The 20,076-nt window shown below is 37.6% G+C and overlaps 1 protein-coding gene across 1 annotated transcript in view; it reads right to left on the reverse strand.

Moving 5' to 3' along the window:
- Positions 1 to 14,402: 14,402 nt before the first annotated feature.
- LOC124616600 (breast cancer anti-estrogen resistance protein 3 homolog) overlaps positions 14,403 to 20,076 on the reverse strand; it is a 1,084,307-nt gene continuing 1,078,633 nt past the window's right edge. Inside the window, exon 16 of the mRNA XM_047144920.1 lies at positions 14,403 to 19,954. Within this exon, the coding sequence (XP_047000876.1) occupies positions 19,650 to 19,954 (305 nt within the window). The 3' untranslated portion in view covers positions 14,403 to 19,649. The remainder of the gene's footprint in view (positions 19,955 to 20,076) is intronic.

The raw sequence follows: 20,076 nt of genomic DNA on the forward strand, positions 1-20,076 counted from the left end.
AACCTGTGTGATTCTCCAGATCATAACATATTTTGGTGTCCACATTATTGGCATAATTACCTTCATAGATGGTGCCAAAGTATAAAGCAGTTGGGACATGTAATTGGTTTGTTTGTCAATGCAGTAACAACTACTCTTAGCATTACTCAGGAACAACAATGTGGACTAGTAATGTTTTATTCCTTTCACGGTGCTTTTTTTTAAAAAGTGAACTCCCTTGCCTATCACAATCGGGGTGCTTGTTTTAGGTGAGTCCCCTTGCCTATCACCATCAGGGTGCTTGTTTTAGGCGAGTCCCCTTGCCTCTCACCATCAGTGTGCTATTTGTGAGCGTGTCCCCTCACCTTTCACCATTAGGATGCTTATTTCAGGAGAGTCACCTTGCCTCTCACCATTAGGATACCTGTCTTAGGTGGCTCCGCTTGCCTCTCGCAAATCTTCATGTTTTACTGAAGCAATGTTCAAAATGGTGCCCGTTTGCTGCAATACACATTGAAACTATATTTCTGAAAGACACTCATATGTCTCTAAGTGTCTCTTCACTAATCTCTAAGTGTCTCTTCACTAATGTTTGCCCATTCAGTGATAATTCACTGCCACATATTTGCAGGGGTTGTTGGTATGTCCCTTTAATGTTTGTCTTCTAGATTTTCGCACAGGAAAAAATCGGAAGGCATCAAATTGGGTAAATGTGCAGACACATCATGAGAACCTTTCCATTAAATCCATCAACCAGGGTAATGTTGATTCAGAACATCAAGGGATTTCCATGAATAATGTACTTGATAGCCATCGTGTTGATTGTTGTTGTATCCAATTACAAAAGTTCAAGTGGCCTGTGCAGAGCTTGATGCAATGACAGATGAGGGTAGTATTTGTGTTCATGCAGTATGCACAGAACAGTTGCAAAATTCCTGCACCTTTTGCAATTTGCCACAAACTAATGTGAGGATATGCGGCAGTTACAGTTAAAACATGGCATTGTCTTTCATCGCAGGCCATGGTCACATTTTTCATGTGGATTGAACACTTCCAATTGCAGTAAACAGTTTAATAATAATGCAAAATGTCATTGCAGAAGGAACATTCCTGTCAAGGAACAGGCTCACATACCATCGATGAGCTTCTCCTACATGCCTATTTGATGCAAAGTATGAAGTAATTATACAGAGTGGTCCATTGATAGTACCGGGCCAAATATCTCACAAAATAAGCATCAAATGAGAAAACTAAAAAGAATGAAACTCGTCTAGCTTGAAGGGGAAAACCGGATGGCACTATGGTTGGCCCACTAGATGGCGCTGCCATAGGTCAAACGGATATCAACTGTGTTTTTTTAAGTAGGAACCCTATTTTTATTACATATTCGTGTAGTATGTAAAGAAATATGAATGTTTTAGTTGGACCACTTTTTTCGCTTTGTGATAGATGGTGCTGTAATAGTCACAAACATATAAGTACATGTGACTTCTGAAATTTTCCCAGCGTATTTCTTCTTCTAATAATTTCCGGGTATGCAGAAGAATATAAGTACATGGTATCATGTAACATTCCACCAGTGTGGACAGTATTTGCTTTGTGATACATTACCTGTGTTAAAATGGACCGTTTACCAATTGAGGAAAAGGTCAATATCGTGTTGATGTATGACTATTGTGATCAAAATGCCCAATGGGCGTGTGCTATGTATGCTGCTCGGTATCCTGGATGACATCATCCAAGTGTCCAGACCGTTCGCCAGATAGTTACATTATTTAAGGAAACAGGAAGTGTTCAGCCACATGTGAAATGTCAGCCATGACCTGCAACAAATGATGATGCCAAAATAGGTGTTTTAGCTGCTGTTGCGGCTAATCCGGACATCAGTAGCAGACAAATTGCGCGAGAATCGGGCATCTCAAAAACGTCAGTGTTGAGAATGCTACATCAACATCGATTGCTCCCAGCGACCTAGGGGGGTTAGTATATGGTGCAGCATTAAGGGAGGAAGGACAATTGGCTCCCATTTTATCGATGGCAATCTAAATGGTGCAGTGTATGCTGATTTCCTACGTAAGTTCTACTGATGTTACTACAAGATGTTTCACTGCATGACAGAATGGTGACGTACTTCCAACATGATGGATGTCTGGCACATAGCTCGCATGTGGTTGAAGCGGTACTGAATAGCATATTTCATGACAGGTGGATTGATCATTGAAGCACCATACCATGGCCCCCACGTTCACCGGATCTGACGTCCCCGGATTTCTTGCTGTGGGGAAAGTTGAAGGATATTTGCTATCGTGATCCACCGACAATGCCTGACAACATGGGTCAGCGCACTGTCAATGCATGTGCCAACATTACGGAAGGCAAACTACTCGTTGTTGAGAGGAACGTCATTACACGTACTGCCAAATGCCTTGAGGTTGACGGACATCATTTTGAGCATTTATTGCATTAATGCAGTATTTACACGTAATCACACTGTAACAGCATGCGTTCTCAGAAATGATAATTTCACAAAAGTACATGTATCACATTGGAACAACCGAAATAAAATGTTCAAACATACCTACTTTCTGTATTTTAATTTAAAAAACCTACCTCTTACCAACTGTTTGTCTAAAATCATGAGCCATATGTTTGTGACTATTACAGTGCCATCTATCACAAAGCAAAAAAAGTGGTCCAACTAAAACATTCATATTTCTTTACGTACTACACAAATATGTAATAAAAAATGGAGGTTCCTATTTAAAAAATCACAGTTGATATCTGTTTGACCTATGGCAGTGCCATCTAGTGGGCCAACCACAGCGCCATCTGGTTTCCCCCTTCAAGCTAGACGAGTTTCGTTCTTTGTAGTTTTTTTGTTTGACGCTTATTTCGTGAGATATTTGGCCTGGTCATGATCAATGGACCACCCTGTATATACCATCTCTGCAACTGTCAGCATAATTGCACACATAGGAAGAGATGTTTGCAGTTCGAATGTCTGCAGTAAAGTGATCCACGACCATTTCATACTGTCATTTCCTTGTCTGCCGTTCATGGTACGGCCAAAATTGCGCTTGACACAGTGGAACTATGTCCTTGTGCACCTACAGCAAGGGGGCAGACTGTGACACATGTCCACCATCCTGGAATCACATACGGTTTTTTGAATGGTAGAAAATGTTATCGCAGACAGTGGTTAAATATAGCGAACATTGTGCTATCATGTTTCAACAGTTTGTAACCCATTTTGATTTGTGTCAGTTACAGTGCCATCCATCACGCAACGATAAAATTGTTCCTTAGAAAAGTTATGTATTTTTTCCGGAGGATCTGAATCTGCAATAAAAATTTGGGGTTCCTCCTGAAGATTTCAAAGTTGGCCCCCCTCCCATACACTGGGTCTGGGGCTCAAGTTTAGTCTATACGGGTGCCCTGTATCCAGACAAACAACTTTCATTAGGACTTTTTTGCATCCAAGTTGTAGTATCACAGATATTTCCAGAAATTGCTTTAACTGCCCCACCCAGTAAAATATTAAGAGATTCTTTTTTTTTTTCAAGATTTTCTTATGTATATACACTTGGCCTTTAATAATTAACTGAAAACTCAGTGATGATAATTCTCATAATAATGTAAATTTTAATACATCTGAAATCATTATGTGGCTCGTTTTAAGGACTGTTAAGATGACAGCACATCTGAATCCATGTATATACTTAATAAACCATTGTGAAGTGCATGGAAGAGGGTGTTTCCCATTTTACCAGTTACTAAAGCCTCTTACCATTCCATTTACATATATAGTGCAGGATGATTGACTGTTCACATTCATCTATCCATTCTATAATTAAGTTCAAGTCTTGTCCTCGCGGTTCCCAGGGGAGCAGTACATAGGGAGTTGTAACAGATGCTTAGATTCATCATATAAAACTGGTTCTTGAAACTTTGTAAGTAGACGTTCTCAAAATAGTTCGCGTCTCTTTTCAAGTGTTTGCCAGTTCTGTTATTTCCACATCTATTTGACACCGTCCCACAGGTCAAACAAACCTATGACCACTTGTGTTGCTCTTCCGTTTATGCTTTCAGTGTCCCCTGATAATCCAATTTGGTACCGGTCCCATGCACTTGAGGTAGGGTGGGATTTGTAAGCAGTTCCCTTTGCAGATTGATTCTGTTTGTGTTTCCCTAATAGCCTGCCAGGGAACTAAAGTCTGCCACCTGTTTTAGCTGTGACTAAGTCCATGTGATTGCTCATTTCATGTTCCTACAAAGTGTTACACCCAAGTATTTGTATGAGTTGGAACAATTCCAATTAACTCATTTTTACAACAATGGAAATAAGCAATTTTTGGCAATATAATGTAATTGGATAGATAAAAAAATTTACTCACCAAGCAACAGCAGGAGAACACACACATAAGAAAAAGTTTTTATGCAAGCTTTTGGAGCCAGTGGCTCCTTCTTCTGGCAGAAGGGTTGAAGGGGAAGAAAGAGGGGTGATGGGAAAGAACTGGAAAAGTTTAGGAAAAGAGTTAGAGTTTGGAAAAGTCACTCAGAACCCTGGGTCAGGAGAGACTTACAGGGTGGGATGAGAAGGAAAGACTTTTGATAATAAGTGTAGGTGTAGTACTGAGTCAAATGCTTTTTGAAAATCAAGAAATACTGCAACTACCTGACTGCCTTGATCCATGGCATTCAGAATGTCATGAGAGAAAAGTGTGAGTTGGGTTTTACTTGATTCAAATTTTTGGAATCCTTGGTGGTTGGGATGGAGGTCATCATGCTGTACAAGGAACCTCATTAGACTTGAGCTCAGAATTGGTTTCAAGAGTCTACTACAAATCGCTGTCAAGGAAATTGGACAGTAGTATTGTGGGTCACTTTTGCTACACTTCTTCCAGCAGATGTACCTTTGTTTTCTTCCAGCTATTGGCCACAATTTCTGTTCCAGGGACATACAGTAAATTATGATTAAAAGATTGACTAACTCTGGCTGCAAATTCAGTATAGAACCTGATAGTGATTTCAATGGGCCATGGTGTTGTGTTCAATAGTAGGGATTTCAGCTGTTTTTCAACACTGCCAACCCTAACGTCCAAATCACTCAACTTTTCAGTGATGCAAGAGTTAAACTGAGGCAAAACCCCTGGATTTTCATTTGTGAAGGCGACATTTGGTAATGGAGTTCACTGTCTTTGTTTTTGCTTTGCTACCATCAATTTGAGTACCTGCCTCATCCATGAGTGTCTGCACACTAACTTTGATGCCACTAACAGCCTTGACATACAGCCATAATTTCTTTGGGTATTGTGAGAAATTTTAGGCAATATTTTGCTACAACTGTTGTTAAGGTATCAGACATTGCACTGTTGACAGCCAATTGTGTCTCACTCAGCATCTCCCTCTCTGCATACCTATGCTTTGTTTTACACCTATAATGCAGGAGTCTGTCTTTTTTTCCTAAGTTTCTGTAGAGTGAGTGTTCATCATTGAGGGTTTCTGTCAGCACGATTTGTTCTAGTTGGTACATATCTTACAAGCACATGGTGAACTATTCTTCTAAGCCTAAGGCACAGTTCTTCTACACTATGGTCTCCAGAGCTAAATGTTTCCCCTGTTAGTATCTCACACTACACTACTACCATGTTATGTGGTTTACTACTTGTTTTAGTTTAACATTTTTACTTTGTAATAATTGTTTCTACAACTACCTTAGGTCACTGATACCAATTTCTCCTTGGACATCCTCAAAGGGGTGAGGTCTGTTTGTTGCTATTAAATCCAATGTTTGCAAAACTGAAGGACAAAAGTAACTTTCACATGATGTGTCACTGCTAAGTAACATAGCTGAATGAAACTCAGATGATATATAGAAAGAACTGCTACAGTATAGCACAGAAGGTAACTGAAAGAGATGAACCATAATTACAGTTTTATTCAAAAACAATAATTACACTGCAATTTATTGTGGTCCTCTGGCTAAACATAGTTCTTTATAGTGTGTCTGATCACGGAAAGCAGTGTATGCTCTGTAATGTGCTCCCATACTGGTTACATGGTTGGTAATGAGTTCTTGTGGTTGGGCATTGCTTTCCATTTCTTGTGGTTAGACGTCCATCTCTCCACCAGTGCTGTAGACAGCTGCTGGACAGTCATTGATGCTTGTGGATGTGCTGGAATACATCTCTCCAACTAAATCTCACGCATGCTCGATGCAAGGGGGTGGCCAGTCCATTCACAGCCAACATTTGCAATCTCTGGTTCAGTCCCTCTACTTGACTCAGAACCAGAGTGCCACAATCAGTTCTGGGGACAGTACTGGAACTTGCGAGCTATGTTGAAACTCTGAGCAAGGCTGGTCTCCTCACCCTCTCACTGAAATCTTCCAGGTATGACCTCGGAGCCCAGACAACAGTCATAATTTGTTCCACTATATGCTGCAAATGCAGCTGGTTGATCATGTTCCCTCAGTGGGTGCCAGAGTAGCTTCTGCACCATTTTGAATGTGGAACATATTTGAGAATTTTTAAGCTTAGGTGACTCTCCATCCAGTTCAAATAACAATAGCTGTAGGAGACCCTAGATAATCAATTTAAGATCCAAAGAAATGCTTCTTAGAGGTAATAGTATTTAAGCCCTTGGGATTAACTGCCAAATCATTTGCAACAGAGGTTCATGGTCAATAGAAGGATCCAGTTATAAGTTTAAACTCAACCTTGATACTGAGTCTTGCCCAGACAATCTCACATGCTGTTTCAGTTTCTATCTTGGCAGATTTGAGTTTCTTGTCTGCTGTGACAAATACACCACCTCATTTACCATTAGCCTGTCCTTTCAACATATGCTTAAATTTTCCCCAGAAATCTCAATTTAAGTCCCTAAACAGCTTTATGTATGTAGTATTACATGAGATTTTTAGGAGTGCTTCAGCCTCTAACTATTGTCTTTGAATATAAGTGTTATTTCTGTTCATCTCATTCTATATTTCTTTAATTTATCATCTGTACTACACTAAGCAGCTCTTTCTATATATGGTCTAAGTTTTATCATGCTGTATTACTTGGCAGTGACACATCATTCAAAAGTTACTTTTATCCTTATGTTTGCATACCAATTGGGTTGATGAGGAACCAGTTCAGAGCTCAATTCATTCACCTCTGCTGTCATTATTGCTGATTTCCATTACTGAGTGGGCTTCCAAACCATCTCTTCTAGGCACTTCTCAGATAATGTATTTAGTAATGTTTCATAGGTTATGGCCATTATTTTTTGGGATTCCCAAGAAATAATGCTCAGATTACTAAGAAGAAGCCAGAACCGTAACAGAACCCTATTATGCTTCAGTGTTGGATCATTTGAGACTTACAGTGGCTGAAAAAAGGCCAAGATTAGCATGCAAAAATGTATTCTTTCACCAGGATAATGTTTATCCCACACATCAGCAATAATGACAGCAGAGGTGCATGAATTGAGCTCTGAACTGGTTCCTCATCAACCCAATTCACCAAGCTTAGCCCCAAGTAACTTCTTTCTGTTTCCCAGCATGAAACTTTGGATTGCTGGGAAGAAATTTTCATCAAATGAGGAAGTGACAGTAGCAATCACTGAGTATTTTGCAGAAGTTGACAGAACCTATTTTTTCAATGGGACGAGGAAGCCAGAGGATCACTGGATCAAGTGTCTATCCCACAAAGGAGATTATGTTGAGAAGTAAGGTAAGTTGTTTATGAAACAAATATTTTTGTTGCTTTTTTTACCACACTTATCAAACCACCTTCATATGCAGCCTGCATTGTAAGGCTCTTAACACTGTCAGTTTAATTATAACCATTTGGCACAACCAATGGATTTGCCTTGCTACCATAGTTAAGTAAGGAAGAGGCCCCAGTAGAAGTAGATGTAGTTAAGGTGCAACAGAATCTCACTAGGAAACTAACTGTTTCAAAAGAAGTAGAAAGTAAGGGGAAAGTTCTGTTGCTAGGTAGCAGCCATGGAAGAGGTGTGGGCCAGATTTTGCAGGAAAAATTAGGTGACAGGTACCAGGTCATAAACTTTTTCAAGACAAGTGCATGTCTTAGCCAGGTGGTAGAGGATATAGGTTCCTTGTGAAAGGGTATCTCAAAGCAAGATCATGTGATGATATTAGGTGGAGTGGAAAACAGTATTGATAGAGATCAGGGCTACAGTATTGAGTGTGACCTGGTGAAAATAGCCTCTGCAATGACCCATATCAATGTTGGGCTGGTGCCTGCTTTCGTGCAGCATGATCAGCCCCAGTTGAACCGCTCTGTCAGGAGGGCAAATTTGGAGTCGGATGAGGTGCGTAGGGCGGCCACTCTGTCAGACATTGGATCGGTTCCTGTCGAGGCTATTGATAGGGGGGATTTCACAAAGCATGGCCTACACCTCAATAGGAAAGAGAAGGGTAAATTGGCAGGGTTGTTAGCGAAATACATAGGGGGGGGGGGGGGGGGACACTAATACTCATGGATGTACTTCTGTTTTAGACTAATATCAGTGTCCAATGAGAAGTTCAGGCAGGCAGGTGCTAAAGAGGTCCAAAACTCACAAGATTCTCACAACAGTAAAGTAAATAATAATGTTACCATATTTAACCAAAATATTGATGCTTTAAAGAAAAAATTAGATTCTCACAAAAGTAAAGTAAAAATAATGTTACCATTTTTCACCAAAATATTCCGGGATTGAAGAATAAAGTAGATGAGCTCCTGGTTTATTTAGATGACATTGAATCTGATACTGTAATATAATACTATGCCTGGCTGAGCATCACATTGTGTCTGATATGGAAAAGGTAAAACTCAGTGTTTATAAACTAGCTGCACAAATGAGTAGAGAGAATAAGGTGAGAGGAGGAGTTGCCATATATGTCAAAAGTTGTCACTGTATAAAAAGTTTAGATACAAAAAAGTTTTGTCTAGAGCAACATATAGAAGCATGTGCCTGTCAACTTAAATTGAAGGAGGGCTCTTTTATAACTGTAACAGTATATAGGTCCCCTTCAGGAAACTTTCATTTATTCCTGGAAAACTTGGATGCCTTGTTGTGCTATCTGTCATATAGGGGAAAGCAAATTATTATTTGTGGGGACTTCAATGTTAATTCACTGAAAGAGTGTAATAGGAAGTCTTGCTTGGTTCTTTCAATTTGACATTTGTCATTGATTTTTCTACTCAGGTAATAAAGGACAGCAGCACACTTTATAGACCAAGATAAGTTTAAAAACATAAATTCTTGTCTTGTTGAGAATGGCCTTTCTGATCATGACGCTCAGCTAGTTACAGTAGATGACATGGCTCCATTCAGTAATTCAAAACTACCCTCCAAAGTTGTGCGTTCAATTAATGACTCAACAATTAGAAATTTCAGGGAAAATCTTGAGCAATTAGACTGGGATGAGGTGTACAAGGAACCTGACACTAATTTAAAGTATAGCTTATTTCATGATACAATTGTAAGAGAATATGAAAACTGCTTCCCCAAGTAAGTAGTTAAATCTAATTATAAGAAACCATGCAAAAAACCTTGGCTTACTAAAGGAATAAAAATATCTTGTAACCAGAAAACGGAACTGTATCCAACAACAAGAAAGAGTAATGACCCAGAAATGCCTAATATTATAAACAACTGTTGTGCTACATTGAGAATGATTATTGAAAAGTCCAGAAGCATGTGCATCGTGTCTGAGATTAATACCTCTGATAATAAAATGAAAACAATTTGGAATATTATTGCAAGGGGGACAGGGCAACCAAGAGTACAGGATGACGGCATTACCATCAAAGCGAATGGAAACTTGACAAACAACAAGGCGGAAGTAAAAACATTTTGAATAATCATTTTTTTAATGTTGTAGAGAAAATAGGATCTAAATGTTCATTAGAAGAAGCAAGGCAGTTAATGGAAGAGGCCTTACCCACACCATTTGATACAATTGAAATTCCACCCACCTCTCCTGCTGAAATTAGGAAGATGATAAACTCTCTCAAGAATGAAAGCTCACATGGAACTGATGGCATTTCCAGCATGATAATAAAGCTTGTTCCCAAGAGATAACTGGGATTCTTACCCATATATGTAATAGCTCTATAAAGCGGGGTATTATTTCCAGATAGACTGAATTATGCCATCGTTAAACCACTGCATAAAAAAGTGGATACGTTTGATGTCAACAACTACCGCCCAATCTCTCTTCTGACTGCCTTATCCAAAATTCTTGAAAAAGTAATGTATTGTACAGTAGCTTCACACCTTTGTAAAAATAAAGTTTTAACAAAATGTCAGTTTGGTTTCCAGAAAGGTCTTTCAACGGAAAATGCTATATATCAGGTGATCAAAAAGTCAGTATAAATTTGAAAACTGAATAAATTATGGAATAATGTAGATAGAGAGGTACAAATTGACACACATGCTTGGAATGACATGGGGTTTTATTAGAACCAAAAAAATACGGAAGTTCAAAAAATGTCTGACAGATGGCGCTTCATCTGATCAGAATAGCAAAAATTAGCATAACAAAGTAAGACGAAGTAAAGATGCTGTTCTCTACAGGAAATGCTCAATATGTCCACCATCATTCCTCAACAATAGCTGTAGTCGAGGAATAATGTTTTGTGAACAGCACTGTAAAGCATGTCCGGAGTTATGGTGAGGCATTGGTGTCAGATGTTGTCTTTCAGCATCCCTAGGGATGTCGGTTGATCATGATACACTTGCGACTTCAGGTATCCCCAAAGCCAATAATCACACAGACTGAGGTCTGGGGACCTGGGACGCCAAGCCTGATGAAAGTTGCGGCTGAGCACATGATCACCACCAAACGACGCTCGCAAGAGATCTTTCACGCGTCTAGCAATATGGGGTGGAGTGCCATCCTGCATAAACATCGTATGTTCCAGCAGGTGTTTATCAGCCAAGCTGGGGATGATGCGATTCTGTAACATATCAGTGTACCTCTCACCCGTCACAGTAGCAGTTACAAAACCAGAATCACGCATTTTCTCGAAGAAAAGAGGCCTGATAATGGTAGATGTGGTAAATCCAACCCATACTGTGACTTTCTCGTTTTGCAATGGAGTTCCCGCGACAGTTCTAGGATTTTCGGTAGCCCAAATTCTGCAGTTGTGGGCGTTGACAGACCCTTGGAGTGTGAAATGAGCTTCGTCGGTCCACAACACGTTACTCAATCAATTGTCATCTTCAGCCATCTTTTGAAACGCCCACACCGCAAATGCCCTCCACTTCACTAAATCGCCAGGTAACAGTTCATGATGCTGATGGATTTTGTATAGATAGCATCAGAGGGTACGCCTAAGTGCCAACCAAACAGTAGTGTATGGAATGCAGGTGCGACGTGTGACTGCACAAACGCTGACTTCCCCGTTCATAGACAAACCTGCTACAGTCTCCATTTCTTGCTGAACTCTCTCAGCAGCATTACTCCTTGTGCTTAGTCAGCCACTACGGGGTCTATCATCTAAACAACCCATGGCTTCAAACTTTGAAATCATTCTCGCCACCACTGCATTTGTCAAAGGACCTTTACCCATTCGAATCCCCTTCCTATGGCGATAGGATCAAAACGTTGAACTAGCACATTCCCCATTGTGATAATACAGCTTCACTAAAAGCACGTTTTCAGGTAACGTCAACATACTGCGACTGCTGGTGCATCTGATTCTCTCTCTCATTACAGCTCCTTTTATACATGATTGTCATGCGCAGTCACTGACGTTTTGCTGTCCAGCGCAATCTTTCGGACATTTTGTGAACTTTTTTTTGTTCTACTAAAACTCCATGTCATTCCAAGCATGTGTGTCAATTTTTACCTCTCTATCTACATTATTGCATGGTTTATTAAGTTTTCAAATTTATACTGACTTTTTGATCACCCGGTATAGTTTCACTAATGAAATATTAAATGCTCTGAGTAACCGGAAGTCACCCATTGGGATTTTTTGTGATCTGTGAAAGGCTTTTGATTGTGTAAACCATGGAATACTTCTAGATAAGCTCAAGTACTGTGGTATGAATGGGACAGTGCTCAAATGGTTTAAATCATACCTAACTGGAAGAGTGCAGAAAATTGAAATAAGCAGTCCACATAATATGCAAAAACCTGGTGATTTCTCAAACTGGGGAACAATCAAGAATGGGGTGCTGCAAGGTTCGGTCTTGGGTCCTCTGCTGTTCTTAATATATATTAATGACTTGCCATTCTATATTCACAAAGATGCGAAGCTGGTACTTTTTGCCAATGACACAAGTATAGCTGTCACACCCAACAGACAAGAATTAACTGATGAAATTGTAAATGATGTTTTTCAGAAAATCATTAAGTGGTTCTCTGCAAATGGGCTCTCATTAAACTTTGACAAATTACAGTCTATACAGTTCCACACAGTATATGGAATGACACCATTAATAAATATGGACTTCAGTCAGAAATCGATAGCTAAGGTAGAGTATTCAAAATTTCTAGGTGTATGCATTGATGTTGGGCTGAACTGGAAAAAACACACTGAAGATCTGCTGAAATGTTTGAGTTCAGCTACTAATGCTATTAGTGTCACTGCAAATTTTTGGCGATATACATCTCAGTAAATTAGCTTACCACACCTATTTTCATTCTCTTTCATATAGCATCATATTCTGGGGTAACTCATCACTGAGTAAAAGAGTGTTCATTACACAAAAGCGTGTAATCAGAATAATTGCTGGAGCTCATCCAAAATCATCCTGCAGACACTTATTTAAAGAGCTAGAAATCTTCACTGTAGACTCACAATATATATATTCACTTATGAAATTTGTTATTAACAATCCGAACAAATTCAAAAGTAATAGCAGTGTACATGGCTACAATACTAGAAGAAAGGATGATCTTCACTACTCAAGGTCGAATCTAACTTTGGCTCAGAAGGGGGTAAATTATGCTGCCACAAAAGTCTTTGGTCACTTACCTAATAGCATCAGAAGTCTGACAGATAGCCATATAGCATTTAAAAGGAAATTAAAAGAATTTCTGAATGGCAACTCCTTCTACTCATTAGATGAATTTTTGGATGTAGTAAGTGGGTGATTCCCTCCCTCCCCCCCCCCCCCCCCCAATCAAAAATTAAAAAAATTGTCATGTAATATTTTGTGTAATATCTTGGATAGACACCTTTTATTAACCTGACACATCCCACATCATTACGAAGTGTCGTATCCATGATCTATGGAACAAGTACTAATCTAATCTAGTCTAACCTATACTCTTTCCAAATTCCAAAGATTCTCCTTCAGGATGGGATTTATGGAACATAAAGTGCGAATGGATGAATAAATGAATGAACAAACAAATGAATGAGTAAAATTCAGGCCATGAATAAATGTACTTATAAGTTTTCTAATCATGCACCATTGCCACATCAGCAAACTAATAACTAATAGATATAAATACACAGATTATGTTAATGTACAAGTGGATAATTACAGGATTGCTTTTAAAGAGAAAGAATCCAATTGCAAGATTAGTCTCTGACATCATTTAAATATTTAGTGGTAACACTTGATGTGAAGTAGTAGGAGATGTAAATACATGAAGGGAAATATATACAATAAGCCAGAGTGCTAATCCAGTTCTTATCAAGAAGATATGATTGGAGGTGGGGATTTGGGGTTTTTATTGGGGGGGGGGGGGGGGGGGAAGAGAGAGTGAGTTCTTCTGCTGGATGATAACAGGTGATCAAAGTTTACGTGGAAGTGTAGCAGAGATACTCAACCATCTTCCATTGTACTCTGTGGGTGAAAAGCATCAACATTTGTTAGTCCAATTAACCTGCACATACCGGGTCACTTTGTGAATGAGTTACTTAATTCATATTTCACAATGATTAAAAGTAATACATGCTCTATGAGCACCACATTGTAAAGATAATGTGCAACCCAGACTTCCAATAATATTTGCTGCCCCTACAGCCTTGCTACATTTACAAAATTCACATAATAGATTTTCCTCGCATTATTGCCCATCAGTTACCCAAATAGCTGTTAAAGTCTAACCTACACACAAATATCACTTTCAGTTCCATTTTACAAGCAAACCAATTTCAGCAAAAGAGATTGCTGGGGGAAAAGTATTTTCTGAATACCGCTAGAATCATAAGTTTTTAAAATTTGTGTTTTTGTGCAAAAATAATAAATTTTTCATTGTGCTTTTGCAACAGTTAAATATGCTCATAAGCAGTGAAAGTATCAGTATAATGACACAGGCCTTTTTGAAAATTATCTGTTACAATACATTTTAAATGGCTTAGAATAAAGTATCAAATGTTTTATATCAATGAGAAACTTTTAGGATGAAAGAAGCAACTAAACAATGGAAGTGTTGTAAATTATATTTAATATTCTCTTGTAAAATTACTACACAAAACATAGAGTATAATACACAAGTGGAGGTAATTATATACAACAAAACATACATCTCACAAATAGAAAATATTCATTTGCTTTACACAAGTCACCTGGACATTTCTGCAAAAGTACCACAATTTCAATGTCCAGCAGACTTCTCAAGGGAGACTTTGTAACATATATGCCAATTGTCATTGCTACAGTAGACATTAAAAATATTATGTGCCATAACTTTTCAGTTTACATCGTATGTACACATATAACAAAGCAGTCTTTATGTTGAGTAGTTCTAAATATATGCCATTTTTAATACAACGTATACATCCAAAGATATTATGCCACTGTTTTAAATGGGAACAGATATTTACTCCGACCAGGAACTTAAACAGAGATAAAAAGCATAGCAATAACTGCTTTACCAAAATAGCACATCTGCGACCAAGCACATGTTTCACAATAAATAATCTTCTTCTAACATTCAACTAATAGTGCGGCATTCTGTCCAGATAAACACATTTACTTATTGAGCAATGCAAGTAACAAAAGTTGCTTGTACAATTGAAGAGACACATAAGTATATTATTTCATTAGTCACAATCACATACATACTTAATTATCTGAGAATACAGACTATTGTCTTTCAATTATGTCAATAAAAAGGTTCATGTACAAAATTCTCTTTTTCTTTAGACACATGGTAACTAAAGCTGCTACTCTGAGGTACATTTTAATTTATGGTGTCGCAAAAATTACAGCTACAACATTTTTATACAGCATTAACTTTCTGAACATTAATTTCATTTCATTTTGGACATCACCTGTACATCACCTCTGTTATGACTAACTACTTACTTAGACAGCCATGACTTATCTATAGAAGGTTTAGAGAATATTGGTGTTCTCTTCAAGAAAGTCCAAAAAACCTATTTTTTTAAGCATTATTTTTTCATATGCATCGTTATTATAACACAGATATAGAAATCTCATAAATTGAGACAGGCTATGTGGTTCATGAAATAATATGAAATCGTATTATAAGGTTTGATTATAAAGATTAAGTCTTTGTCTAAACTAACTGTATGATCCACAGTATCCATAGCCATACAGGCTCACATGAAACTTTTTTTGGTGTTGAATGGTCCCTTTTTAAGGTTTCTCATTTATCAATGACCTAATTAAGACTTTTGTCATAATATATTATGCAGAAACACAAACATTACATGAATGTAATTCCCATTACAATGTTTACATCAATTCATAATTCTTCTATATTACCTCATTATGTTTTCTTGCAGAAAAACTAAAAAATACTGTCAGTTTACTTGCAAAGGCATATTTTAATACAAACACTTTGCCATTTATAATAACGTAATAATATGTGTATAAGTTTTGGGTAGAAAGCTATTCACAGTGATTTATCATCTCCAGCCATGTTGTCATGACATACTGTGAACTGAATTACATTCCAGAAGTGTGTGGTTTCTCATGCTTATTTACCAAAAGAGAAATATTTCTACAGTTCTTTCAGTAACAGGGAAATATGTATGAAAACTGGTCATATAATTAAATTAAAAGTTATCACTAATGCCAGAGAAACTGATGCTATGAAGGTAGATACGAAAATATGTTCCAGTTCATTTCTTTTTTTTCCACATTTATTCTGATATTAGGAGTAAGGGTATGTTCAGTTCCAGGAGCTTTATACAGAGTTCATAATTGTCATCTGTTACTTTAGTTACAAATTTGTATGTCTCTGTCACAACCTTATATGTAAGTTTCTAAGTTTTCAGTACTACTTACACAGATACAGATACAGTGTTAAATTTGCAATAACAACCAATTTTGCACCATATGCCCACACACAAAAAGTTATGAAATAGACATTTAAAAAAATGACTAAACAAGGGAAGAAGACTTCATCTGTTGTACTGTATCTTACTGATTTGCTTATGTTCAAGTTGGTTCTGAATTGGGAAGAGAAATGTTTCCAGAATGTATCCAGGACTGACAAGCTGTGGTTGTGTAATTTTGAGATGCAAAGCTTCGGTGAATATGGTAGTATTGGTCTACAACCAAAAAAGTTTCAGCAGTTTACTGAAGTTTTTGCTCAATAACAGTGTTCATTGTTGATCAAACTAAAATACAGATGTGCTTTATTGCCTGCTTCTGAAAATACCTTCACTTGAGAGCAAGAATTGCTGAAAAGTTAATTTTCTAAAATAAATTCTGATGCAGCACTCATATTCTGCAGGCAACATAAGAGTACAACTGTGTGAAGAATAGTACATAAATAAAAAAGTTTTTGCTCATCTATGTTCATGAAACTGTTCATTTATAATGGCTATGGAAGTACAAGTTGCGTATGGATGACTGGAGATGCATCATTCAGTAAAGCAAATCACAACAAAGAATCCTGCCATACGTGAACTTGTTTACGGAACCTCTTTTACACAACTAACAAAGAAACTTTGCTAATCCTAATGATGACGTATGTTCTTTCCTTCAGAATGAAAATTTCCCTGTTTCTCGGACCAATTCTGTAGCTGTTTTAAGTAAAGAACAGGCCCAAAATATAAACCAATGAAAAACTATTGCATTATCTCAAACAACTCATAAAATTTCAGACAGTGTGCACATAATACAGGAACGTACAACTTTTTGTTGTACGAGAGCACACACACTTACGTTTCATACTTTTACAATACTGTCTAGTCCATGCTTAACACACCTATTATCCACCAGGCTACATATTATTCAACACCAGGTACATTCAGATCACAGGAGACCAGACTTTCAGGCAGTAGGCTTAATTTAGATGAGAAGTCATTTCAATTTGGGAAGACACAAATGGTCAAGTCTTAAAAACTTTTTAATATGTTATGGAATAACAGAGTCAACACAAATGCAAAAATAAGGAAACTGTTATCGAACCCTTTCCAGAAAATGACTGTGGTATGTACTCGAATTCTCTGTTACTTGGTTCACGTTTTGGATGAAACATCTGTCTTCCACCATAAATGAAATATTTTATTCAATAATTTTGGGCTTCTGTGTAAAAGATTATATAGTTCTACAGTGAGGTCTTGGGGACTACATACAGGTAGCTGACCACTGAGTCGTCCTTAGCCAACAGCGACACTGGATATCGTTATGGAACTGCATGTAGTTACCATACCATTTTTCTAGGTTTTAAAGTCAGCTTTCCCCTATTGGAATAACTACTTTTAGCAGATCGTTATCAACAGAAGCAGTTGGGAAAGCAATACAATCTGATCTGAACTAACATACCCAATATAAAAACAAATGAATGAAGAGCCTTTGTATTATTAGAACATAACACAAAAGTACAAAAGGAAATTTCATAAGCAGGAATATCCCACCTTGTGTTCGAGCAAGAGACTTAAATCCCACAAAATTTCATCAAACAATTTGAAGCACCTTAAATAACACAGGGAAGACAATTTTCTGTTAATTACATACAGTTATCACATACTGGAAATTACTTACAGTCATGAATGGTCACTCATTCAGTGCTTAAGTTACGGTAAATGCTGTAACTATTGGGCATTACTTTACTGCTTTCTGTAAAGACCTAGCCAGTCATTAACTAATATGTCAAGAAACTTGTTTAATCAAAATGGTGCAACCAGGCAATTATAAATAATTGTTTTATTTACATATTCACTTGCTACATGAAAAAGATTAACAAATATGAAACCGATATTAAGAAATTCCATCTGTCAAAGGAAATATTACCACAGTAAGCACCACTTCTTTGTGCCACATCATCAATCAGAAAAATATATGTACTTAATCCAATTGTATTGTAATATTATGTGATTCGTTTCACCATAATCAGTTGTAGTGTATTGCATTACACACATACACTAACTCTCTCTCTCTCTCTCTCTCTGAGAGTGTGTATGTGTGTGTGTGTGTGTGTGTGTGTGAGAGAGAGAGAGAGAGAGAGAGAGAGAGAGAGAGAGAGAGAGAAAGTACTGACTCAAGTCCACATTTGAAATATAATACATTTGCACAGGAGGAAAAAATGTAGTTGGCTCTAAGGAAAATACTCTTACAACATCCATGAGAAAATATACAGGAAAGTGTATTGAAAATTTATTTAAATTAATATGTTCATGTTTTCCAATTATTCATATGCATTATATTCTATATTGTTTCCCCACAACATAAAACCACAGTTATTAGTTAACTGTCTCAAACTTGATGTAAGAAATTACACAAAAAAGGTGAGAGGGAGCACAAACTTCATTGCTCGTTTGTTTGATGGCAAGAACATATTATCAAGTTTTAAACTACAGCATCTATTATAAATCTAAAGAGCACCACTAGTAAAGCAAGTAAAGTGAACCTGAAGACAGATTAAGTATTTTTATAGTATTTCTAGTTGCAGCTGTTTCAGACAGTAAAATTCTTTGTGTACACACTTAATAAACACTGTTATGATTGTGTAATTAACAGAGATTTGTTTGTCTCTATGTAATCATTTCACAAGCTCCTGGAGATATATCGGTTACACTGTTCTCTAGCTGTGCTAAGGCAGCACTTTAAAGAACTACCTGGACCTGTTCCATGTATGGCACACGTGTATGAAAAATTTGAACCGAATTGAAACACCTAATGCATGGTAATCTTTCACATATCATTTCACTATATAATCTAATGCATTTCATTTGATAACTTAAGGAGGGAAAATCCACAATGCCATGTCTCTGAAAAAAAAATATGACAGAAGTACGTTTTCTTTTATCCAAATATTAGGAAAAAATTACAAGTTTGTACCTATCCCCATGACGTGACAATGAATAATCAATGTACATGCTAAAACAACTGTCTTGATATTTGCAAGTACCATAGTTTCTTTTAATTTTTTTTGGACACAAGGCTATGATGTGTTGCTTAATGGCAGTGTTCAGTGGTGTGTTCAGATTAGTCACCTTATCTGCAGCAGTAGTTTGAAATAAATCTTAAGCTCTCTTCATCTTAACATAACATGACACCATGTGAAATGGTCAGAATGAAGACATCATTTCTTGCATTATCACCATGCCCTTTCTTCTAAACCTCACACTGCCTTTCAGTGACCTGGAAACAAGAGTTGCTCACCATATCTTCTCCTGCAGCAAAAACATTGTTGATTTGTATCAGCATTTATACCATCCAACAATTAAGACTCATTGGTCAGCACTAAGTGCCAAATCAGCCAATTAAACATAATTATCCTCCACTCATGCTGGTGGCTCGCACTTGTCTGACATTACTGCGAGCACCTGTTCAAACTTTGCACGGCGCTCGTCCGCAGCAACAGAGGCACCACGGCTTCCCCAGAGGAACTTAAGGTGGAATTCTGTGCGAAACATGTCAGTCAGAAGTTCATCCTGTTTTGCAGCACTGCCAAGTGCAATTTCAGCATTACGTCTAAACATAGGCACAGATTCTGCAAATTTGCGTGCAGCTTCCATGTGTGCCAGAAGTGTGCCGAGTCCGAGGTCAGCAGTTGATGTCTCCCAGCTCAGGCTTCCTGGTGCAGGGCCTGCATACATATATATGTAAAGAACTTAGTTCAGCCATTAACAACATCTGTTAACTATGAAGCACATGGTAACACAATAATAAAGGTAAATTCTACTGACATGCAAATAGGCAGAAAGGATA

Source organism: Schistocerca americana, chromosome 5 (assembly GCF_021461395.2).
Source record: "Schistocerca americana isolate TAMUIC-IGC-003095 chromosome 5, iqSchAmer2.1, whole genome shotgun sequence".
NCBI lineage: Eukaryota > Metazoa > Arthropoda > Insecta > Orthoptera > Acrididae > Schistocerca > Schistocerca americana.